The following is a 26,716-nucleotide window of genomic DNA, read 5'->3' as shown; positions in this document are numbered from 1 at the left end:
TAATAATTCATTATTATTCCTACTTCCTTTTGAATGCCGATCCCCGGAATTTCCGGGTATCGAAGTTCAAAATCCCCGGAGCACAAACATCCCGGCAGTTTAGCAGTCAGTATTTCATGATAAATAACACAGTGGTATAAATTAAATTTTGGAATACTAGTCATGATACTAGTCAATAAATCCAGTATTACGCCTGATCCTAGACAGCACACTATTGGTTGTGATTGTGACAAGTTTTTTAATTCAGTGGTACTTGTTTATTTTCCCTTCACTGATACAGATTTTAATCCTGTGTCATATATATTTTGCTCTTGAGTGCGTTTTACCAAAGGCAACAATGCTTTTTCAATGAAATGAGTCAGTAACATTAAGGGATTCATCAAACTGCAGTGGAAAATCTGCATATTTTTTCAAATCAGACTTTATTTGTACATAGATGTCATCTGCCATATCATTTACGTGCCGTACCACCATGTTCAGTGGCGGAGGCATATCTTTCATGGCTGAGATTATTTCAGTTTTGCTGTTAAATTCGCCAAATAAAGATTGACATTGCCAGCACAGCTTCCTGCACAATGATGCCTTTGAATATTCCTCTGAATATGCCTTTTCATGAAATGCAAGAATGTAACATAACTTGAAAGATGCATTTGTGTGTTTCTTTGCTTTATTTTTTAGGGTAAAAAGGCTGCTCTGCTGAGCTTTTTGAGATTTCAATAACTGAACTTTATGTCTACTTAAAAAGCAGACGACCCGAGTGGATATTTACTGTTGAAATCCTTATGAACAGTTTTATGATGCTGTTCAACATTCTGTCATTTTCGCACCACTAGAGAAGCAATGCATGATAAATAAAATGCTTTTTCACCAATGTTTATTAATAATGGCTCTTCTTCCCATTCATTATTGAAATGGTAGGTTTTCTAGCTCTTCAGTAGCCCTGGCACATAACTCCTGTTGACAACTATACCACAAAATATATGAAATAGTATTATTTTAAAACTTAAAAGAAACAGCGCAGCTTGGTAGCCCCTAGCAAGAACTTTTATCAACTTATTTCAATTAAACTGGTGACGACAACCATCAACCGCACGGCAGGATGGATGCTTCATCATTTGTGCAGTTGTACAGCAGCACCAGCAGCAAACACAGCTTGTGTTAAAATAGGTATTCTAATCCAAATCTGTCGCAGAGATGAAACCACAGAAAAGTAACAGTGTGAACATGTGAGATACCTTACATGTAGCTATACCTTTTCTTTGGTTGTTTTTTACATTAAGATTAGAATTTCTTACATTAGGATTAGATTTTGTTTCATGCAGATACTGTGATTGTTGCTGGCAGGCACACTGCAGGCTAACAGGTGCCTGCCAGCCACTAGTTGGACATCACTGCAATGAAAGAATCCAACATCAAAAATGGTGATCCAAAAAGAAAAATGGCTCAGGGAGATGAAATAACAAAACTGAGAGAAATGCTTTTGAAAACTTGCTTTTTAGATTGTCATTTTAAGCTGATATTCGATTAATAAGCTGTTAAAAAATGTCCGTCTTTCCTTGAAATCAGACAAGACATTAACTACTTTATAATCACTCCATTTCATTTTTAAGTTACAAAATTGTATGGATCCTCCAGAATTTCAAGTTTCAGATAATTTTCTTACCTATCGATAAATTTCAATATTCCATTAAAGATTCCATCCCTTACTTTATTTCTTGGAGAATATGTGTCACATCTTGCTAGTGTGCTTTGAGATACACCAGCTAAACACACACACAAACAAAAACAAAACAAAAAAAAAGTGTTTTGCATAAAAGAACACAAATTTTATATTAGAAAAGGAGAAATAAACAAATCTTCAATAACTAATCACAGTTGGAAACTTAATCACAATTTTGACTTTTGTTTTGAGAACATTGTTCATAAAGCTTCTCCATCTGGTTATTGCATTATTTTAAATCCAGTCTTTGAAATGCTTTTGGAATTGCATTTCCCTTGCTCCACTGACTGCTTGCAGTATAAATATGGTCATAGCTCTACCAAATTTTTGGATTATGGACCTGCGTCTGATCACTCTCGAAACTGAAAGAATTTTATTTAAAATCTATACCAGATGAAGGCTGCTATTCTGCCTAATTTTTAATCCTACATAGCATATTTCTCTTCCTGTTTGATTATATGAAATCTAAAAAGCATACAGAAAAAAATTCTAAACTTCAGCAATACTTATGTTGCAGATATAATTTTTAGGAGTCAAATTAAAAAAAATTTTATTCATCTCCTTGAATAAGATATTCAGAGGAAACACACAAATGATCAAGATTGGTGTTGCATACATTCTAAATATACAGGCTTTGAACAAAAAGAAGTAGGACTGAATTTTTTTAAAAAAAATTATTCACAATTTTGATACATTGACTAAATAGTTTTCGAAATATGCTCTTCTGCGTCAACAGAGTTTTCAGCAAATCTACCGATCACTGAAGGCTCCCTGGAACATAGAAATTGAAATGTTCTTCAGCTCCTTCGCCATGGCCTCTTGGATGGCCTGGACTGATCCGTGGTGCTGTCCTTTCATGACCATTTTCCGTCGGGATAAGATGAAGAAGTCTGAAGGAGTGCCATCTGGGCTGTAGGGTGGCTGAGGAAACTTGGCAACGAAAGTTTAGGAAACTATTTTACAAATGGCAGCTTTGAATCTTTTTATGTTTTCTAAATAAATTCAAGGAAAAATACTAAATACTTTTAATGAGACCTTTAACAAATTAGGAAGAAAATTTCATGCAAAACATGCAAGTCAGAAGATGGCAAAAGGACAATAAAATAAAATAAAGCTTGATACTGCAAAACAAGTCTAAATGCAAATTTATAATACACTACAACAGAAATTTATATAAATTTAACAGCTAATAATTATTAACATAATATAAAAATTAACTAAATCATTGCAACAGAATAAAATTTTAAAATGGAATCAATCAAGACTAGAAATGAAATAGAATAAGATAAACAAACCTGCCAAGTCTATCCTTATGTCGAAGAACCATCACTTTTTTACTTTCTAAATGACTTTTAACAACAGGATCTTGTTCAGTAATGCTTTTAACACCATACTCTTCTCGCCATTTATTCGTTTTTAAAATCGCAAGAAAAGCACTATCCACATCCTTAAAAGCTCTGAGGTATCTTTTCAATGAATATTCATTATGATACTGTAACACATGAAAAGTAAGATTTATAAAAGATCTGCTGCTCATTTTCCACCTACTGCTTGATCATAATTTTAAGCATTTCATAAATATTAACAGGCAAAAAGAAATAAAAAATACTACAAAAACCAAAATGAAGAAATCATTCAGCACAGCTAAATGGAACATACTTCAAACAGATTATACCTTTTACGTAATTTATCAAAGTTTTCCGTTTCATTATTGATTTGAATATATTTGTAGAAGTTTCTCATGATTAAGATGTTTCACATCAAGTATTTTTTTATGTCTTTAATGTGAAAAACATCTTATTAAAAATAATACACATTTGATCAAATAACAATTTTAATCTAAAGCAAGAATGCAATTTTATTATACTGACAAAAACTAAAGCCTTAAAAGTAATTGCTAAATATCCAAACAAAGGGGTCACTGAACTCTGGTAGTTCAGTCTGAGATTTGAATCCCATGAATGTGCTGGCTGAATGGCATTTTCGAGGTTTTCACTATGTATAACGTGTATATGAGACAGTCTCCCTTAGAAAGGCCTCCACAAAGATATCACCCCTTTAGCCCTTGAGTGATTTGCCATAATCGAATAAACCAAACCTTCCTGAGAAGTTGCCAACCATTTGTAACTAATTTTTCACAAGTAAGACACAGCTATTTAAAAAAAAAAAAAAAAAAAAAAGATGGCACACTAAAATCAATCAACAAAATTTAAAATGCAAAAACATCCATAATAAAACTTTTTTTAATAACTGCACAAATTTGGCATCACACACTTGACATTGTGCACACTGTCATTCTCCCTACATACATAGTAATCTGTTTTCATGTAAAAAATCTGATGTGTACACCACATGACTTCCTTGTACGAAATATTAAATTATACACACTTTTTGCTGCATTTCCTTTAAACTTATTTCCTCGAATTTCATTAGAGATATATTTCTCATTCAATTAATTCTGCTATCTGTTTGCGGCAATGCAAAAATACATAAAACCTCAAAATATCTTCATTAAAAATTGAAAAATATAGGAATATAAGACATATACAGTTAAAACAATAAAAAAAACAATTTTTACAATTAAAATTAAGAGTTCCTAAGCAAAAAATAGTCAATTTGGCCAGGAGGCAACAAGGCGGATTTTTTGGTATACAAAAATGAAAGTTTAATTTTGGTCCCACTTGGCAAAAAGACACTAAAGGTGCATAAGGTGAATTTACTATTCCACTAACTTTCAAATGTAAACAAAAATTAGGCTTAGCCGCACTTAAACAACTTTTAAATTGTTGATAATTCTACAAATATTGCATGCAGATTAACTAAAGGCATAAAAACCTTAACCGGAAGATAAGAACAACATAATTCAATCATTTTCAAAGCAACAAATGCACAACTTACCAACATATAAGAATTAAAAAAACTGAGCCGAGTAACAGAGTATGTTTTTGGGTAACAGAGTTTTTTTAAATAACAGAGTGGAATATATATATACTTTTGGTGCAGCCGATTGCAACCAAAAAGGGAGGTGTACAACTACATATTATTATTGCAGTCCTATATACAAAATTTCAATGTTCTGAGGCTAGTCGTTTTTTTTTTTTTTATTTTATTTTTTTTTTTATTTTTTTTTTTTTTTTTAATTTTAGGAGATATGCATATACGTAGATGCCACGAAAAAAATCTCTTGTGAACCAATTTTAAATCAGTTTAGTAATTCATATGAGGAAAAGAGCCTTTTATTCTGTCCTTACGTACATACGTTATGCAAAAACATCATTAAATTGCATTCGATAGCGATCAAAATGATATTTTCATTGAAATATGATGCCCAAAATTTTTCACGATTACAATACTTCCTTTACTTCATACAAAGAAGTAAAAACCTTAGAAAATTGCCCAAATTCAGCATCACGCACTAACTTTGAACCAAAAAATTGTTTAAAAACAACATCATGGAATGCAAATCTCTGCATTCCCTATTGTACGACAAAAAGGCCATATTTATGAAAAAATACTTTGCTTTCTTTTTCACTAGCTGGTAAACTCCACAGTCTCGTTAGAACTCCTTAAAATAAAAATAAATAAATAAAAAATGTACTCAAGTGCTACAAAAACAAACACTAACCAGAAAAATGACCATTGAATGTGAAGTCAGAAATTGGTTTTGGGTAATTACGTATCAATGCAACCACCTTAGTAAAAGTCTCAAATTTTCAGGATGTGCCACAATCTAACAACCATGTGAATAATCATTCTTATGACAACCATGTTCATAATAATTGTTTCAGTCAAGCAAATTTTTTTTCGTGTATTCAAAGTTCAAAGGCTGATTGTGAGATAACCACGAAAGAAGGGTAATCGATAAACAAATCGTGATATTTTTTGCCTTAAACTTAGTTTTAAAATATAAGCTTGTGGAATTTGCCAGCAATGGAAGAAACTGCAGTAAAATTTCAGCAAGAGTACAGAATTTTGCTGAAAATTTTCTAAAGGGAACAATGAGTAAATGCTATCCTAGAGAGCTGCTGTTCCCGAGGGTTTGCAATTCTTCGATTTTTTTAAAACAAAAACAGACTGCTGTGTACTTTGTGAGAAGAATGATGCAAAAAAATTACAGAAAGACTTGAAGAACGTGTTTTCTTTTAAAGTATTACTTAGTAATTAAAATTTGTATTTTAAATTGCTAAAGTATCTTCTCTTATGTTGATAATATTTAGCGACTTATGATAAATATCAATAGTTTGGGAATCTTTCTTAAAAAAAAAAAAAAGGCATGGAAACCACCAATTTGTACCTAATTGGTAGCTCTTACCTTTTTATCTGTTAAAAAATCACCAAAATATGCCAAGGTGGTTGCATTAATACGTAAAGACCAGTTCTCGTTTGCTACATATGCAAGAATACCTTGGGTTGCCAAATAAATATAGTGGGTCAGTTCATAAGTTCATGCCGTTTTTACCATGCTATGATTTTTGTATTAGTTTAAAATACAATACAATACACTGTAACAAGATACTGATATAAGTCATAAATCAACTATCATTCACTGTGATGTAATCACTATCTTTGTCTATGATCACCTGTTCAGCTAAAAGTTGCCACTGCTTAACCCTATGAATGTAAATGGTACACAATGGTTGCATGATTGCATTCCATAATTTTCTGCCAATTCCACATATACTCCCCATATTCTTTTTGTGGCTTCTAGAGCACTAGATTTTCAATTAAGCTCAAAGAGTAAAATGTATCAGAACTGTTCATTTTTCTCTACATGACACTCCATACTCCATACTAATTAGCCTCAAAAATGGCCAAAACGAGCTGTTAACAATATACAAGCTTGCATTCGCATGCCAAACTGAAGAAAAACAAATGAAAAATGAAGGCTTCACAATGCAGTATTGTTAACCCACTGAGGAGTCGCACAGACTTATGCACCAACCCAATATTTCAGCGATGTCATAGGTTGTCTATTTTGGCAACATACAGCCTTGTCCTCGTGAATACTTTTCAGGGAAGGGGATGCAGATGACCAGCGAGAAACAAAAAATCTTTTAAAAAACAAAATATGCATAAATTCAGAAATAACAAACTAAAACTGCATTTTGATAATTTTATTAAAGTTACATGCTAAAAGATTAATTTTGCTGCTTAGCTCTATTTTAACTACAGATGACCGAAAAACCTGCCAACCTAAAATCTGTCAATGCCTGAAATCTGAATAGCCCTGCAAGGTGTAAACAGTATTATAACATATGGTTTTGTCATTACTGCAAAAGGTTTCCTTTTTTTAATATTGAAGCCAGCCACCATATTCTGCTCATAAGCACTTTTATAATCATCAATAAATAAATGCCTGTGAAACATTATTAAACTTGTACCTACCCCACTAGTCAGTGCATAGGTTAGTGATACTGCTACCCATAAGGATGAATCCAAATTGGATATTTTGTAAGTGTATAGTGTCTTTGCAGTGTGAGGGCAATGAAAATATACAGTGAGTCTAAAGTCCTCTCAAATGGTTTGGAGGTTCAGGGAGAGGAGTGGGAGATTTTCCCCAATTGATTCCCTCAGGGTTCTCCTTCAAAATTGGGGCGGAGCGCAGCTTTTAAATTGGGGTGAACCTCACATATGGCACCCATGCCAACAACAGACACAATCCTGTACTGCTCATCAAAATGAAATTCACTGGCTTGTTCTGATACTATTTTCAGTCAAGTGAGACAAGTCACAAAAACAACAAACTCGTACCTATAACTGAAAATTAATCTTGTACAACTTTAAATGAATAAAATTCTAACAACTGGAATTTGGAGATCTCCCATTAATGAGGCACTAGCCAATATGTGCAAAACTGCCAAGTATAGCAACTACGTTTTAATCCAGGCACAGTTTTTATGCAAGATTTTGCACAAGGAACAAAGGATGGTTTTGATCATTTGCCAACTGCCAAATGATGAAACGGCTGCCATTATATTCTTACAGAAAAATCAAATATTTACAGCAAAAGACTTCAAATAACCACGATAGTATTTTCAAGCAGCCAATGGGTCTTGAGTGTGTCAAGGGTTGCCACTACTATTTCAAGCCACATTTCACAAAACAGTTATACAGTACAAAGTTCATAATCCGGACTCATCGGGACTTCGCCGATTCCAGATAAAGGCTTTTTCCGAATTATAGATCATCAATGCTTCACAATTGGCGCGAGTGACAGTTAAGCCACCACCTTTTGGTCGCTGAGACTCATTCTTGTGGTTCATTCAACTGGATGCATAGTTTAAATTAAGTCACATTACTGGTGACGAAACTCAATTTTACACAGCAATTGCCACATAAGAATCAGAGGTACTGCAATCAGCTCGTGAAATACAGTCAAAAGTCGTTAATCCGGACTCGTTGGGACTTCGGCGATTCCGCATTATCGATTTTTCCGGATTATAGATCATCAGTTTAAATCTGGTAAGACAGCATGCAGAAATTATAAAATTAAAAATATGAAACCATAATTTATGAAATAAAGAACAATTATGATCTAAAGGGTATCAAAATTTACAAAAAAAAAGCTTAATATTTATTTGTTTACTTTATTAAACATTTCTTTCAATGTAAGCTGTTTAAGTTGCTTTGTTTTATGTGCTAATACTTTCTCTTTAATTCTATATAAACAGACATAATTTCTTGTTCAGTTACAAAGTTCCATTGTTCAAGTCCTGTAATTGCTGTGCCGAGAATACCGACTAACTTGTCAATCGAAATTTTTTCGTTTTCACTAACCTCTCTGTCACTTTCTTCATGCCTTTATCCATTTTTTGCAGCAATTCCACTTTTTGTTTGATGGACATCGAAACATACTTTCGCTTTGTAGATCCTTTGGGAGCTCCAGCATCAGAAATTCTATTTGACATAATCGAAGGTTCAAGCTTACTTTTATAAAATTGCTCTAACAGTCTACAAAAAATAATAAGCCAGATCCAATTCGAAGATTAAGGAACAACGCAATCTGCAACAATAACTGAAATAGATAATTAGATCATTTTAGCTTATACCATCCGTTATACATTAAATGTGCATGCATAAACGTATTATGCGCATGCGCACATGCATATGCGCTGCCTTAAAGGTCTTACGCACAGAAAGTTTGTAGCTTTCAGGTCCGGATTATAGATCATTCCGGATTATGGGTGTCTGAATTAACGACTTTTGACTGTATTATTTTAGGATTAATTACTGGATTAACTGTAAGTTATTATTTAAATAGATACATTTAAAATTAATCTCGGTAACTAATAAGATAATTGTTTTTATAATTTTTCAGAGTAGAAATTTACACCATTGATTAAGCTTATCATATTTTTCCAGGTTTCAAACCAGCACATATTTTTTAAGTCTTAATAGTCTACCAAAACATTAAACTTTATTTATTCAATTATATTTTTCACAGATGACTTTTTCAAAATGGTTTCCTTGTTTTAATTGCATCATAAAATTAACAACAAAGTTCTGAATTAATTTTACCAATTAGCAGATATTTAACAGTAGATACTCTAAGTCTGCGCCTTACTGCAGGACCCCAATTGGGGCACATGGTCCTAGGAAAAGACACTGCAAGATGCACCATGTGATAAATACATCAACAGCAAATACAGTACAAAGTTCGTAATCCGGACTCATCGGGACTTCGGTGATTCCGGATTAAGGGTTTTTCTGGATTATAGATCATCAATTTAAATATGGTAAGATGGCATGCAGAAATGATACAATTAAAAATATGAAATTGTAATTTATGAAATAAAGAGCAATTATGATCTAAAGGGTATAAAAATTTACAAAAAAAAAGCTTAATATATGTTTACTTTATTAAACATTTCTTTCAATGTAAGTTGTTTAAGATGCTTCCACAAAAAAATTCAAAAAGTTCCTTTTTCTTGCGTCATATGTAGTGGACTTTCTAATGCCATACTTCTCGTATAATTTTGAGACGGATAGGCCTTTATCCATTTTTTGCAGTAATTCCACTTTTTGTTTAATGGACATCAAAACATGCTTTATAGATCCTTTGGCTGCTCCAGAACTGGAAACTCTTTTTGACATAATTGAAAGTTCAAGCTTAATTTTTATAAAATTTCTCTAACAGTCTGCAAAAAATAATAAGCCGAATCCAATTAGAAGATTAAGGAACAGCGTAATCTGCAACATTAACTGAAATGCCTTAGATAATTTTAGCCTAGCTTATACCGTCCGTTATAATTTAAACACGAGGTCCAGATTATAGATCATTCTGGATTACGGACCTCCGGATTACAGATTTTGTACTGTATCAGTCTTTTGAAACACCTTAAAAGCTGCTTTCCACTTCTCTTTAATAGTAATGGTACTTTTTGAGAGCCTGAACAATAATCATCTACCTTTTGGTTTTTTTTAATCACACGATTCCATAAGATATGTTCAACAAATAGGTAATCATAATTTATAGAATCTTATATAATTTCATTAACAACTACTGCACTCTCTTCTGGATCAGACCAGGCAATTTCAGTTAGTAAATTTATCTACTGAAATTTAATCAAAACTGGTTCTCCACAACTCTATTGGATACTATAATTAAACACACTCTATGTTTGTGAAGAATTTTTGTTCCACAGCATCATTATTTTCTTTCAGAGTGCATGACAATTCTTTGGCAGAAGATGGTATAAATTTGTGGGTTTTTCTTTCCTGAAACTGACAAATTAATTCAGAATATGTCTGAAATGCTTCTGTTGCTGTGATAGAATTAGCTTCCAATTTCAAAACTACATTGTTAAATAACTGCAGAGTACCATATAAAAATTTCAAAAACAGCTTTCTATCTAGACTTCCAAAATTAAAATCAAATAATAATTTTGGGCATCTGTCACAAGATGAGGAGTATAATTTTAGACCTTCAAAAATGGAAGGAATTCTTTTTATTAAGGATAGCAAAAACAAACTGCACTGCTATGAGAATCTGTTTCCATAAATTCATAGAACTCTTAAGTTTCATTGCTCTTACTGTATATATGTAAAAATATTTATAAATTTTTACAATTTTACTTCTAACTCTTAAGTTTCATTGCTCTTACTGTATATATGTAAAAATATTTATAAATTTTTACAATTTTACTTCTATGTCCAGGGGTAGAGAATTATATGTTGTTTGCATTGAACACATTTTCATCCCTTCTCTTCACACCACCAAAATTACTGTTAGTATTATCAACAGTAACTTTTAACAAGCCAACTTTTAAGTTTGTATTTTTTCATACACAGAGAAAGATAATGAGTTCAAATTTCAGCAGTTCCACCAGCCATTTCAAAGAATTAATTCATTTCTGTTTGAACTTTCCATCGTTACAGTTACATAATTCATTGCTTCTAAAGACTGCAACATATTCTCATATATATATGGCAAAACAGTGTTAACAATAATTGCTTTGGTTTTGGTCCTAGCAGATGAAAATTTTGGGTCATATAACTTTTTAACCAGGTTAGATGCACAGCCTGATGTTTAGAATCCAAGTTTATGTCTAGCACTGTGGTATGAAAATGTAGCTTCTTTATCAGCACATGCCAGATCACTGTTATTTTTACTCCCCTCTTTGGTTTTAACAAAATATCTTATTTTTGCTGAAGCAGCAGCATTAATAGAACATCTTTGTTTAGCTGCTTTCACATGGTCAATATCACCTTTGCCTTTATGTGCAACAGAAAATTCCCCAATACATAGTGCATAATAAACACGTTCATTGTTATGCCATTATACAATCCCAAAAATTTGCATTTTTGCTGCAAGTTAACATTAAACACATATTTTTTAGCACTCTTCTGTTATCGAGACTAGATTCAAGAATGTACAATGTATGCACAAGTATTTGTATATATGTGCATATATGTGTAAGTGTATGCACACACATACCTATGTACAATCATGCTATACATGAACACATATATCCATATATACATACATTTCTGAATTCAGACCAGATACCCATTTTTTTTTTCCATTGCTAAAAGATGTGACAAAAAATGGATAATGATAGGTACTTTATATACAAAAACAACATAAACGTATTGCCCCAATTGTGTTGCCCAATGACTAAGTAGCGGCAAGACCGCTAGCCATGCCTATGTTGAAATCGACAGCAACACACTTGCTCCAAGCACAGCTGAGAGATACAGGGCCGTAAGAAAATGTTTAAAAATACAACATTGAACATATAGGTCTAAAATTTAAAAAAAAAAAAAAAAAAAATCTTTGCCATTCATAAATTTTTCAAACTCTAACTCAAACTCAATTTTTGGAACCCCAGACAGCACTAAAAACCATAACTATCCAGGCCTAATCCCAGACATATGGTAAGCATACCATTAATCTGGCTTTTCTAACATGAATTTTATTTTTTGTAGGCTGAACTATCCAGAATTCAACATTTCCTGAGCTTTCCAGATAGTCAAGCTTCTACTGATATCTATGATTACAGGCTTCAGCTAATTGCACTGTCAAGTGTTAAATGTGTTGACAAAGAGAAAATTAATGAACTTTTTATTCCATATATATATATATATATATATATATATAAAGATTTTGTAAAGGCAAAAAGATACATTTTGTTGATACTGATTTGTTATTCAGATAAGCCCAGAATCGGTGCTAGAGCTGGTGAAGGCAAAAATTTTAGAATTTATACAAGTACTGAGCAGTAAAATCAAGGGCTGGCAAAACCTTTACAATTTAGGAAAGGAATTGGGATGCAATTTTTTTAAGGTGGTCTACTACAGCAGCATTACAATACTAAAAATTTTTTTACACGCAGAATCGCTAATTAAGAAACTATGTTGCGTGCAATTTGGCAGAAATATAAAGCAATAGGTCAGTTTTCGAATCACAATGTTAGAATCAGGTTTGAAATGAAATTTACTTAAATATTATATTTTAAAAAAATTAGTTTGAAATACGTAATTTTAATGTGTAGTTTGGAAAGCCATCAATAGATGGCGCTACGAGTTAAAATTTAACATTGTAATCTTATTTCTGCAAAAATTCACGAAGTAATTGATTTTGATATCAGTTATAAATCATATTTTTTTCTAAATAATATTTAGAAGCGTTTCATATATTCCTTTATACACAGTTTTCACTAAACATTGTCAGCTGTCAGCAGAATGACGTTTACGGCAACCCTATTGCATTGCTATTCCGCACTCGTTTTGTTTACATTTATTTGTACTGTGGTCAGTTTGCAAAAAATATGCGAAAATATCAAGGACGACCGAAAAAACATCCTGGTTTTAATAAAAGATCCAGAATTCAGCGTAAACGTCGAGCTCAAGAAAAAAATATGAAATTTAATTCCCGAGATGTGGAAGATTCCGAACAAGCGGATGTTTTCGAAAGGTGAGAAATAATTTATTCTTTATATCGACTACCCCGTGTTTATGATTTCGTAGTAAGTTAATTCCGAAGTAAAATATGCGTATTTTTTTTATTGAAGGTCAGAAATTATTGATACAACTGCATCTGTGTCAAAGGAGAATCATTGCCCGGATGATTTTTTTACAAAGTTTTTTTTTTTTTTTTTTTTTTTTTTTTTTTATGTGTGTGTATGAGGGGATGCTAATAATTGTTCAATTCTGTTATAATAATTTATTCCTCCATTCACACTAAATTGTTGGGAAATATTGAAAGGGTAAATTCCAATTCACAAGGAATTGCTGAAATAATTGAATCTTTTCAAAAGTATGAGCATGTTCTTGCGATCTAAATTGAATTCACCATCATTACATGTATTATTGGAAATTTTATAGTCATATGTTTGCTACGAAATGCTTTGTCAGTTACCTATGGTATATTTTAACAGGTGTATGCACATTTATTCATGTGCTCGCTGTTCAACTTGCTTTTTTTTATTATGTCATTTACTTGGATGTTAAAACTTTCTTTTAGCGTTGGAACATTTTATAATCATTTAGTAAAATTTATATATAAATATATATTATTGCTTGTTTATTTATGGTTCTGTGTATTTGTCATGTATGCATGTTGTGAAGTGTAGTTTTTGAAAAATATGTCACAAATGTTAAATTCCACCAAAAGCTGAATTGAATTGATATTGGGATGCAGGTAATTAGAAAATATCTGCTGTGTATTTTGAGCGTAAACCAAACTAGTGCCAAGAATGGGACCAATACGCTCAGGCTTGCTTAGCCTTTTTGCCATTGTCCAAATTGAATTATCTCCAGTATAAAGGGAGTGAATGCTTTCTCTGTATAACATTAAAATATCCGTCTGATCAAAAATCTACCAATAAGAAACTTTTCATATGTTATGTGACAGACTTTCTGCAAACAGAAGTCCTCAGCTCTGTTCTTGTACATGTTTTTTAATTGTGGTTCAGATGTGTACTTCTCAAAGGAATTCTTCTCATAGGAAGATTATCTGAACATTTAAAAACTATATTCTGCTTTTAGGGGCCTAATATTTTATGCCCCTAAAATTAATATTGAAATTTCTAAAATGTTGAAAAATATGTCATCTGGATTCTGTACAAAAAATATAATCCCCTTTTTCATTTCTGCATTTACAATTCCTGCATTTTCTTTATTCCTACATTTTTTAATTGGAAGGAATTTCATTCGCAGAGCCCTCTAATTTATTCTTACAAATCATGTAGTAATGTACCCATTTTAGATAGATATAAATAACACATTTTGTAATTTTTCTAAACTGTGGTTATACAGCATGATATAATAGCTACACAGGGTATGGCGAAACAGTATACAGCAATATCTGTCGCACTGTCTGAGATGGGTGGTAGTCATACATAGCTTAATGCTTAAATTTGTTATGTGTTATTTATTTATTCATGTTTTTTTTTTTTTTTTAATTATGTTATAGCAGTTTATTTCTTTCATTCTTAGGTCCGGAAGTGAAAAATTTGACTTTTCTACGCCAGAAGTTACAGCTAATGTTCCTAAGACAAACCAGGCTTTCCTGAGGTAAGTTGGTTTATTTTTAAAATAGATATTAGCTGTGCATGATATTACAGTTACTTAATTATGGTTAACTAATTATGTATTAATTTAGAAGTCAAGCAACCAAAATCAGCGTTATATTTTCAAATAGTGAATATTTCAAAATATGATGCTGATTTTTGTTGCTTGACTCTCAAATTAATACTTGGTCGGTGTGTTATTGTATCTTAATTAAACTAATTATGGTTCTTTTCTTCTCAGTTCTGATCTGGACATTTCAGTTATTGACTCTGACGTAGAAGGTAGAAATACAAGCTCTCTTTTGGGGTAAATATGTATTTCTCTATGCCAAAATTAAAATGTCATCATTTATGTTTTTCTTTTATGGTGTTACATTATGTTGTTTACATACTGATAGCTATTAAAACTGTTAAATATAATATTGTAGCTATCAAAAAGAGGGGGATGAATTTGATTTGTACCAAATTTGGACGTTTTGCATGAAAGAACTTGAAAATAAAAGATTTTTTTAAAAATATATTCATTGAAATCAGTGAAATTTTCAGTCGGGACACTGAAGCAAATGAAAATATTTTGGGGTTTGATTCTTTTGATGGGAGCCTCATCAATAAGCCTACTATCTTTTTTAAATATTGCTTCTTTTTCATTGTTTTCATGATGTTTTATGTTCCCTTCATGAAAGAGATTTTTAATAATTTAAATTTTGTTAATAAAATATAACAAAATGAAATCTGTGATTATGTGGCTGTTATTTTTTCCATATATATTTATTTGAGGAAAACCACAAATTTTATTATTTTACAGAATTTTTAAGAAAAATATAAGGATAAAATTTTTTAAATAATTCTGATTACTACCTTTGCTTTCCTCTCATAATGTGCCTCAAATTAGAGCAATTAGACAACAAATTTAAGTCGTGATCTTTTTTCCAAGTTTTTTTTTTAGGCTTAGGAGTATAAATTGCTTATCCCCACAAGACAGTGCATCTTCTTAGTATGCCATCCTAAGGCTCCGTTCACATGATGGTATAAATGTCATAGACGCATAATCATAAGGCACAAAATGTGGGAGTTCCATTCACACCTGCGAGAGAGGGTCTAAGCCATAGCCAATTAGAGAAGCTAAATTTGTGCATGCATGTATGTGTCTACAGCTTTCTCTCTCAATAGGTTTTATGTATATGCTCTGATTGGCCGACTCTTATATCAAGTCGGCACAAAGTTGAAAACTTCAAGCTTAATGCCCAAACTAGTTTTTGTGACATAGCAAGGTCTGACTACAAAGCGTTGTTAGTTGGGAATTATGACATTTATACAACGGCTTGAATAGAGCCTTAGAAAGCCATTTGGTAACTGAGTTATCCACCATGAAAGAGTTATTCTTGCCCCTCTGAATTCAGTGTTTACTGGAGCACGAACATTTTATACTCAGGTGTAGAGGCCCTTCATGTGAAACCTCCGGCACACAAAGTAGTGACTAATATTGCACGAGCAAATGACACTGCGAGCATGGAAGCAGCAGTTGTGAAGATGACTCATCTTCTTGTAGTAATATACTGGTAATCCAGTGTATTATTATTGTTAATTTATTTGCTATCTGTTGCCTAAATTTCCTAAACCTAATTGCGAATGGGCTGCCTGCATGGGCGTTTTCATGGTTTTCCCCGTGTATATGAGCCATTTCCCTTAGAAAGTCCTCCATGAAAGCATTCCTCCTCTTAGGAAGATCAAGTGCTTTGCTGTCATCAAATAAGCCAAATTTAAACCTAATTTGTAATATTTATATATATTAATTATATATATGTATATATATTGTATATATATATTTTTTAGCTTGGAGTCTGAGCCTCTTCAGGAGAACCTTAATGATGAATTTCTGTGTCCTGATTCACCTTTAATTATCGAAAGGGAAGATCGACGAAACGCAAATCCATTACCATCTGGCAGAACAATTTGCAATATGTCTTTTGTAATAGTGCAGGCTAGGACATTAGAGCAACATTCCCTAAATTGTAAATTTGGAGGATCATTTATTTTTAACAAAGTGATTCGACGTGGTCTTGTCACTACATATAACTATGTATGTGATAAAATTTTATGTGGGGAAATGGCAACAATTTGTTCTGATATGGAGAAAAGCAGCCTAAATCAGCTTGCAGTGCGTTATCTACTGGCAGTGGATTTTCACAAGAGGAGGAAAAGTTTAGCATCATGGAAATTCCGTATATGAGCAACTCGACCTTTGCTTCTTGTGAGCGAACTACTGGCAAAATAATACAGGGATGTGCACAGGAAACTATGTGTGCTGCTATAGAAGAGGAGAAAAGGCAGGCAGAACTTCGCAATGATAAAGATAATGATGGTTATCACTGTATAACTGTCATTGTTGATGGAGGTTGGTGTAAAAGAAGCTATGGGCATGGTTACAATGCTTCAAGTGGCATATCTGTTATTATAGGCATGGTCACCCAGAAAATTTTGTTTGTTGGAATTCGCAACAAAGTGTACCTTATATGCAGTGCTATTGAAGATGGCAAGATGCCAAATAAAGTGCACCTTTGTTGGCGAAATTGGAATGGGCCTTCTACAGGTATGGAAAGCAGTGCCATTGTGGAAGGTCTGAATTATCTCCAGTGTGTTCACAAAATACGTTGTACTCGACTTGTTGGAGATGGAGATGCTAACACAATGGCCAAAGTGAAAGAAAGCGTTTCATATGGAGGACGGGTGATCAAAGTAGAATATGCTAACCATGCTGTTCGAAGATATCGCAGAGCTCTTGAGAAACTTCAGCAAAATACTGCGCGCTTCCCCGGGGCTAAAGGAATTGCTGCCCGTAAATTGCTGAAAATTAAAATGCCACTGTTAGTCAGAGGTGCTAGAGTAGCTATAAAAGCTCATGCTTTACCTAGCCATTATCAGCACACACAAGAAGCTATTGATGCATTAGTATCTGACTTGAGAAATGGGCCACATCATATATTTGGCAAGCATGATGCTTGTAGTGCTTTTTGTGCAAAGAAAGGTGCAGAGTTGGACAGCACATACAATGAAATTTTTTCCTCGGGTATGTTGCAAGCTATTGAAGCAGAAGTGGGAAGAGTACTGATATCGTGTAGCAGTACTCTTATTTGGAATGCCACAAATAATCCTGCTGAAAGCTTCATGAGTCAACTGTGTAAAACATCTGGTGGAAAAAGAGTTGATTTTTCCAAAGCTGGTGGCATGAACAGGCGTGCGAGTATTGCTGTCATGGCCTATCAAAATCCAGCACAGCAGTGGCAAAAAAATGCACAAAAAGCTGTAACAGGAAGTAGCCCCAGGACTCCAACTTTGAAATTCTTAGCTTCCAGAAATAAGCGCCATGTAAAACGTCTTGAGAGACGTAGACTTTTTGACACTGAGAAGAAAAAGAGAAATATGAGGAAAGCAGGACATATTCAGCAAGGTGGGGATATTTCTTATGGTGATTTTCCTGAGAAACCAGACCTATCAGATGAAGCATATGAATTGGCAGCTAAAAATTTTTTTATATCAATTGAAGTTCCAAAAAAAGATTCTCTTGAGGCCATAACACGTGGACAGTCATCATCTGAAAGATGGCGTCATGAAAGATCAAGAAGAATATCATCATCCTTTTTCAAAGATGTTGCTGATAGGCGTCCAACAACACTCAGTGCTGCTTTAGTGAAACGTATCATATATAATGATAACGTTTCAACTAAAGCATTAAAGTATGGCTTGGCTAACGAAGCAGTAGCCTTAAATCAATACAAGGAAAAGCACATGGGAAAAAACATCAGACGTTGTGGCCTTTTTATTGATCCTAAATATCCCTTTCTTTGTACTTCGCCAGATGGATTGATAGACGAAGATGGATTACTTGAAATAAAATGTCCTTATACAGCCAGATTCTCAGCAGACTTGTCAGACTTTTTCAGCAAGCCTAATTCTGTTGGTCTTCGGATGGATGCTGATAATAATCTTTATTTACCGAAAAGCCACAAATATTATTTTCAAATTCAAGGGCAGTTAGCCATAACAGAGAGGAATTGGTGTGATTTATATATATGGTGCAGAGAAGATGCAATCACATTAAGAATACCCGAAGACAAAACTTTCTGGATCAGTTTAGTTCCAAAACTCGAAAAATTTTACGTGAATTGTATTCTTCCTGAGCTTGTTGATCCAAGAGCACCAAGAAAAATGTCTCTTAGAGAACCGAAGTATATTGTTGATGCTAGAGCACAGAATGAGAAACAAAAACAGGCCACTGCTTCTGTAAAACAAACACAAGAAAAAAGAGAAATTGAAATTTCAGAAGCAGATAAAATTATTTCATCTCCTAGAAAGAATGCAGGAGAGAAAAGAATCAGGAAACCAAAAATTATTTTTGATTTGTAATCAGTAACAAGCCAAGCCAGCACACCGTAACATTTTCTACGTCTGAATAAAAACTATGCCTGCAACAAAGCATTATGATTAAATCCATACCTAATTAGAATATTACCCCATTTCTCTAAAAAAAATATGTTCAAAAAGTCTCTGCTTTCAGTAATAGATACGTCTGATCAATTCTGCCATAATTCTGTAATCAATACTTGAAGCTAGAATCTCCTGTGCTGCACTGCCATTGCATCTCTTTTCTGAATGTTTCATCATCCACTTCTCATTCTAAATATTCCTGTGTGCTTTCATTTATAGCTGCTAACTTGTTGTGAACATTTTCTGCACCACATGTTATATTTTGCAGTGTAAATAATGCGTGCAATCATATATTTTGGTTTTAATCATCAGTAACTTTGGTAAAACTACATTTATGCAAAGAAGACTTCCATAAATTCACAGTTTCTGTGAAAAAGAAAATAAGTTTGATGACCTCTGTCATAATTCAATAAATAATTTTTTAAAATAGCATCACCTGTGCTGCACTAACATTGGAAAAAATTAAAGTCATCTCTTTTCTGAATGTTTCCTCATGCACTTCTGTTTCTAAGTATTCTTGTGTGCTTTGATCCATAGCTGATAACTTGTTGAGAATATTTTCTGCACAACATGTTACACCTCTGAACTTAAATACTTGCGGTAAAGAAGTATTTTGGTTTGAATCATGTGTAACTCCAATATAAGTCCATTTCTCCAAGGAAAACCTCCACAAAGTCACTGCTCCTGATTCAGCTGGAAGGACATCCATACAATGATATTTGAGAAGAAGACATACAAAATTGAGTATTGTGGAAAGATGATTGCTTATATCTTGAACGTGGATGATCCACTTGTCTACAAAACTCATAACCATTCTAAAAAATAAGGACATCAAATTTCAGTGCATCCTGCTCTCACAAGAGAGAAAGGTGATCATTAGAAGCCTTCCCAGCTCCACATGTTAATGCTGCCTCATGTTGCATAATATAATAATACACACACTGGCCAATCAATAAGAACCTTTCAGATTTTCATCTGAATGCATGCTAGGGATGAAATATCCAAATTTTTTCTATGATGTGGATTATACTTGGTTAAAATGCCAGTATAAGTAAGGTGTAAGAGTGCTTTTCATGATGAATGAAGTAAAATGGGGGAAAAAGGCGGCAGATCGTTCACCATTTGAAAAAGGGGCTTATTGTTGGTGCACATTTAGTGGGGGCATCGATTTCGAATCCTTCTCTAAAAAATGTAACTGCAGTTCGAGCATAGTTTTCAAAGACAGTGATCGGCGGTATCTCCGATGAATTGTACGGCAGAACACGGATTCAACTATCACAAATCGTCAACCAAGGCTCTTCCCAACAAATTTCAGCTAGAACTATGCGCAGCGAATTGCAGAGGGATAGGAATGCATAGTTTTGGTGCCTGTAAGAAAATCACTCAGTTCTGCCGACATGCAAGACTTCATTTTCAGTGGTGTCGAGAAAAGACACTGGACATCTGAGGATTGGAAATGGGTAATGTGGTGGGATATTACATTATGTATTACATATTAAACATAAGTTATGGGTTACCTCATAACTACAGAAGGTTCCTGTTCGCTGCCAGAAAAGGTTGAAGTAATCTGCAATGTAAATTACCGACAATACATGAGCTTTGTTCATTTATGGGCATGATAAAATTTTATCGATGCTTTTTGAAAAATGCTGCAGAAACTCAAGGAGTCATACACGAAATGTTAAAGGGTGATAAAAAAAGATCATTGTAAAGTTCCATGCACAGATGAAGGTGTTTAGTGTATTTAATTATGGCAAAGCACACTAGGGCTATCTGCCTAAGAGAAGGGATGCCTTCGTGGAGGACTTTCTAAGGGAAACTGGCTCATATACACGTTACACATGGGGAAAACCACGAAAACGCCCATGCAGCCAGTACGTTCGCGGGATTCGAACCTCGGACCGAACTACCAGTGTTCAGCGATTTTACCGCTCTGCCGCTGGTAGGCCTGCACAGATGAAGGAATTCACCAGTTTGAGAAGTGCAAATCTGATTTAGTCAATGGTGCCCTTTTGTGTTTCCCAATGGATTACCCTTTGTGTGCAGATACATCAGACTTTCCTATAGGATCAGTATTGCAGCAATTGGAAGAACAAGAACAAGACTGAAAACCTATTGTGTTCTACTCTAAAACATTAAATAATGCACAGAAGGTTTATAGTACCTATGACAGAGAATTCTTAGGAATATATCTTTCTGTCAAGCATTTTAAACATGTATCGGAAGGACGCAAATTCATCATACTTACTGATCACAAGCCACTGTCATATGCATAGAAGCAAAAGAATGGGAAGGCATAACCCAGGCAACAACACCAACTTCAGTATATATCGGAATTTTCAACTGATATTCAGCATATTGATGCCAAAGAAAATTTAGTTGCAGTTGAAGTAGTCTCAGTTACTGGCTATGAAGCAGTAGCAGATGCTCAAGAATATAATGAAGAATTGCAACATTTAATGACAGGTAGTGCTTCACTGAAATTTAAATCATCTACATTAGCATTTTGGAAAACATTAAGATGTGACAGCTCAACAACCAGTATCAGGCCTTTTATTTCAAAGCAATTTAGACAACAAATGTTTCATCAAATTCATAATTTTGCTCCTCTGGTATCAGGACAACTGTCAACGAGATGACTGAAAAATTTATCTTTCCAAATATAAAGAAAGAAATTCACGAATAGACTTAAAGTCCTGTTAATTGTCAAAGGAGCAAAGTCAACAGGCATACAAAATCTAAAATAGCCGAGTTCCAAGCACCTCATGCTAGATTAAGTATTGTGCAAGTTGACCTGATTGGGCCATTACCACCATCTGCTGGTAGGACGTATTATCTGACATTTATTGACCATTTTTCCTGTTAGGGAGAAGTAGTTTCTTTACCAGATATCACAAGAGAAATGGTTGTCAAAGCATTTTACAATCATTGGATTAGCAGATTTGTTGTGCCTAGTTCCATAATCTCAGATCAAGGAAGACAGTTTGAGTCGCAGCCTTTCAAGAGCCTTGCAAAAGTATGTGGTGCTAAAGTTTTACATTCCACTCCATACCACCCACATTGCAGTGGGAAAATTGAGCAGTTTCTCAGAACTTAAAAAAATGCAACAAAGGCTCACAGCAACATCAGATGGACAGAAATCCTTCTAGGATTCAGAGTTGCAATATGTCCTGATACTAATCACTCTGTAGCTCAAATGGTATATTTTATGCAAATAAGGTTACCATGTGAGTTTTTCGACTACCTACCACTAAAACTAAACCTGAACCATTTGTAACAAATTTACTGTCTTTTATGGATCAGCACCAGTTTATCAACTGCTAACAAACATAAAATATTTATGCATAAAGACTTGAGATCATGTTCTCATGTGTTTGTGAGAACTGATCGTGTGAAAAAGGCACTTGAATTTGCTTATTGAGGGACCATTTTTTTGTGGTGAAAAAATATGATAAATATTTCCGAGTCTTAATTAAGGACAGACAAGTTAACATTTCATTGACAGACTGAAACCAGCTTATTTGTTACTTTCGAACAAATTACTAGAAACAGTGACTAAAAATAAAAAACCATTTCACATTTCATGTACCCAAAATTCTGATATTGTACCTAACGTCAAATCTATTATTCTAGATGGTATGAAAATCAGAAAATGTGTTGGATTTAAGGACTAATGTTTTGTATATTTTGCTATACTTCATCATCTTCTAAATATTAGTAAATATATATCTGCATTAGTGATAATCAGCTGTGAGCACATAGTGCACCATCTGCAACTCATTTGGGTATAAACTATGCTAGTGATTATAATGTCCTTGCTTTTTCCCATATGCCATATGTTGCATGAAATTTTGTTATATGAATCTAGCTTCCTGTGAGGAATTTCTGTGATCTTTCTAGTATGTATGGTCAAGAATTAGGCTTGTGATATACTGTCATGATTTTGCCCACATGTTCCCTGAATATACTACCATTTCCTTAGGAAGACTTCCAAGAAGAATACTGTTGTGAGTTCTAAGCCTAACTATGGTTTGGAACTGTTTATAATGAATTATTGGGATTCTGCACATGTAATGTGGATGCAATTCTATTTCCATTTAGAAGATTTTCTCCAAAGGCAATGCTTTAGCTGTGAGATAATTCTGTTTTGGAAATAAAACTGATATTTATTTAGATTTGTGGTATTTATAAGGCAGTTTATCAATAGCAGGTAGCATCTTGCCTCTTTGCTTTGATCAGGGCCTGTGCAACCAGTGGTAGTCAAAATTTTATAATTTAGCAGAGGGCACTGAGCAGCAAAATTTAGAGGCAAAAAAATGTTCAGAACTTACGAAGACATCAGCCAGCAGAATTTAGGATATGCAGAGATTGCACTGAGTGGCAATAGTGCCATATGTTACATTTGCTATCTGCATTATTAATTTGTGAAACAATTTCAGCTGCTTGAAAATGCATTTTTCTGTTAGAAATTTGTATTTCTTGCAATTTCTTTTTTTTTGGGGGGGGTCGAGAATATGGTGTTAAAAATATTTTATCATTTTCTTTTTTTTTTCTTTTCAGGTGAAAATTTTGTGCATGATTTGGCTTTCATTGAGACGTCTCTGGGTCAGGAGTTACTAAGGAAGAGAAACTTACATGCAGGTTGAAGCATGCAGTGTCAAATGTATAAGGAATATAAAAGATGCTGTATATTAGTATAAGTTTGAATAACCATAATAAAAAAATTTCTTGAAAATTGTGTTTTTTCTGCGAGTTATTAAAATTGGAAATAATTAATTACAATATTTATGAAAATTTTCGAAAATAAAAATACAAGTAGTATTTAAAAAGTACTGCAAAACTCATTTTTAAGTAGAAAAATTATTCTCAGATGAAATTCTTTATGCAAAAGGATTCGATTATGCAAAAGGACTTTTTTAGTATTTGAAAGGTTCATTTGAACCCAACAACTGAAACTAACGTATCCCCAGTTTATTGATACCAACCATTTTGTTGGTATCAATGAACCCACTACTTTCTAAAAGCATTTCTGTCAATTACTAAGGGCTAATGAACAAGTGTTGAATTCTCAAGATGAATGTTGCCGAAACAGAAAAAAGTGTACTTCAGAACATTCTGCAGTAGCTCAAACAAAGTCACGGACCTCATCTATATTGTAGTCAGAGAGAAATTATTCCCCTTCCTTTTCTTTCAAAAGCTGAGTTTCCAAACGCACAACGGGAGGCCGTTGCTAAAAGCTGTGGAACCAGTTTTATAGCTATTTTTAGCAACTTGTGAGCTGTTTTTCAGATAACACAGTAAATCTCGGGGAGGGGGAATTTGAAATCATGATCACTGCCGGTACGGCAGAATTTACGTACAGCAAAATTGTAAAATTCAGCGAAGCATCAAGCAATAAAATTTTAGAATTTTGTGGGAAGGGCACTTGACAACAGAATTTATTGCGTACAAAGTCAGCAAAATGCATAGCGCAGTACCTGATTCATGATACAGCAGTATTCATTACCAATAGCAAACTTGTTTGAGGATAAGTTCGAAAAAATGTTTTCTAGTTGTTACCTAAAATCGGTAAACAATAATCTTTGAAAGATTATTCGATTATATCGTTACTAATATGGTAAAAATTTGAAAAGCAATCAGAAGCCGTATCTCTAGGGTCTTCAAGTCACGATTTGTTTTTATTTGTTCGAATATGATATTTATATCTCTCTTCATACAAGTATGTATCTTCGTACGTATAAAGTATCAAAAATAATAAAAGTAATTAATAAATTTTCTCTAGTTGCCCTGAAAACTACATCTGAATATAAAGATAAGAAAGACATCAGTAAATTGCTGTTGTTATTTGCTGATCATAATGGTAATCAACCGAACATGATCACATATACCGTCTTCAAAACTTTGATTTTTATCAAGCTTCATATAAATACTAGGTTTTTGTTAGTCACGTAATTTGACATCCTAAATTTAAGATGACAGATGAAATAATGACTAGTTCTGAATTAGCTCACTCAGGAAGTAAAATTTTCTCCTTCCCGTCAATATAGCATATTTATAGCTCCCAATGATGGCGATCACTAACTAAATATGTTATGGATTAGAACCCTACTGCACTCCATAAGTTTTTCTTTATTCGCTTTATGTGCATGCATGCATGCTTGGTTGTGGAAGAAATTAAAAAGCCCCCTTTTTTTTTTTTTTTTTTTTACTTAGGTTATTCGAATGTATACGCCAGACATTTATTTGTTGAACTGTAGTTATAATTTGGAACGTGGTGCTAGAGCCGTTGGAGCCGAACCGAACGTCAGTTTGTTTAGAATTATAGAGTTTGATTACGCCAAAGCAGGTGAATTTGGAAAACACCAAAATCGGTCATGCATCCAACTCGTTATCGAGGCTTGAACTCCGGATGAACTACCAGTGTTCGGCGGCTCGCTTGCTAGAACTGCGTTAGGCTCTTTGAATGTAGCAAAGCCACGAGGGTTACCTTCTTAAGATTGCAGGCCTTCGTGGAGTCATTTTCTGAAGGCTTAGATTAGGTTATTATGGCAAAGCACAGTAGGATGCCTTCATGTTGAACTTTCTTAGAGAAATTGACAACCCATACACGTTACACATACAGAAAATTATGAAAACGTCCATGCAGCCGGCCCGTTAGCCTTTATTCGAATCCAGGTCGAAACTACCAGTGTTCAGCGATTTAATTCCTCTACCGCGGGAGGGCCTAATTGCTGAAGGGAACTGGCTTGTATTCATGTTACACACGGTGAAAACAAACAATGCAACCAGCTGATTCGTCTGGCATCGAACCCAAACCAGTTCGAACTTCCAGTATTCAGTAGTTTTAACCACTCGGCCATAGCAAAAATCCCTAATAGTGGCCCTGGTTACTAGTAGGATTGTAAGTATATTGGTAATCATCCAATCTACAGCAAGGAAATTTCGGAGCTTAATTGTAAAGTCAAATGCGACACTCCGATAAACGTGGTATATGTTCTGTAATATCTTTGCGTGTTATATACATAGTTTTTTTTTTTTTTTCTTTCAAAGTTAGACAAGTTTACACAAACAATATAGGTCGAAAAGGGAGCTGGTCTGCGCCCGGTGAGCCTGTCGGCAGCGTCGCAAAGCGTAATTTGACTAACGAAAAGATCATGCTTTGGATCTGGTGATCTGGATAGTCACTTGTGTTGAAAAATAAATTTATTTCAACAACATAGGCCAAAAATTTAGTTGATCTGCGCCCGTGAGTCCGTCGGCAGCATCGTAAAGCGTAATTTGACTAACAAAAAGATCATTCTTTTGTATTTGGTGGGATTGCCGTGGTATTAATCACAAATAGTATATGGAAAAAGGTAAAACCCTTGACAGTAAAGGATACAACGAGATGCTAGTGCATGTTGACGCTGCTATCAAGGAAAAGAGTCGAATTGAGTTCCGGCGCAGAAAGGTAACGTTCCATCCAGATAATACCATACGTGTCTGCATTCACCGGCTA

General features: G+C 33.9%; 2 protein-coding genes across 4 annotated transcripts in view; one reads left to right on the top strand and one right to left on the bottom strand.

Annotated features, from left to right (window-relative positions):
• The window catches only part of LOC146993268 (uncharacterized), a 115,003-nt gene that overhangs the window by 48,816 nt on the left and 39,471 nt on the right, over positions 1–26,716 (bottom strand). For all 3 annotated transcript variants that reach the window (XM_085807813.1, XM_085807814.1, XM_085807815.1), the window contains one exon: positions 3,016–3,212. In XM_085807813.1, coding sequence (XP_085663939.1) covers positions 3,016–3,212 — 197 coding nt within the window. The remainder of the gene's footprint in view (positions 1–3,015; positions 3,213–26,716) is intronic.
• LOC118197296 (uncharacterized) lies at positions 12,503–23,953 on the top strand. Its single transcript, XM_085808685.1, has 5 exons — positions 12,503–13,136; positions 13,234–13,302; positions 14,660–14,737; positions 14,975–15,040; positions 23,779–23,953. Exons 1-5 carry the CDS (start codon positions 12,991–12,993, stop codon positions 23,780–23,782), a joined length of 363 nt encoding a protein of 120 aa, XP_085664811.1. The 5' UTR covers positions 12,503–12,990; the 3' UTR covers positions 23,783–23,953.

Source organism: Stegodyphus dumicola, chromosome X1 (genome assembly GCF_044657685.1).
Source record: "Stegodyphus dumicola isolate Sdum_Otavi_A_Nest chromosome X1, ASM4465768v1".
Taxonomy (NCBI): domain Eukaryota; kingdom Metazoa; phylum Arthropoda; class Arachnida; order Araneae; family Eresidae; genus Stegodyphus; species Stegodyphus dumicola.
The sequence above is the reverse complement of the archived record's forward strand: the minus strand, read 5'-3'. Positions and strand labels throughout refer to the sequence as shown.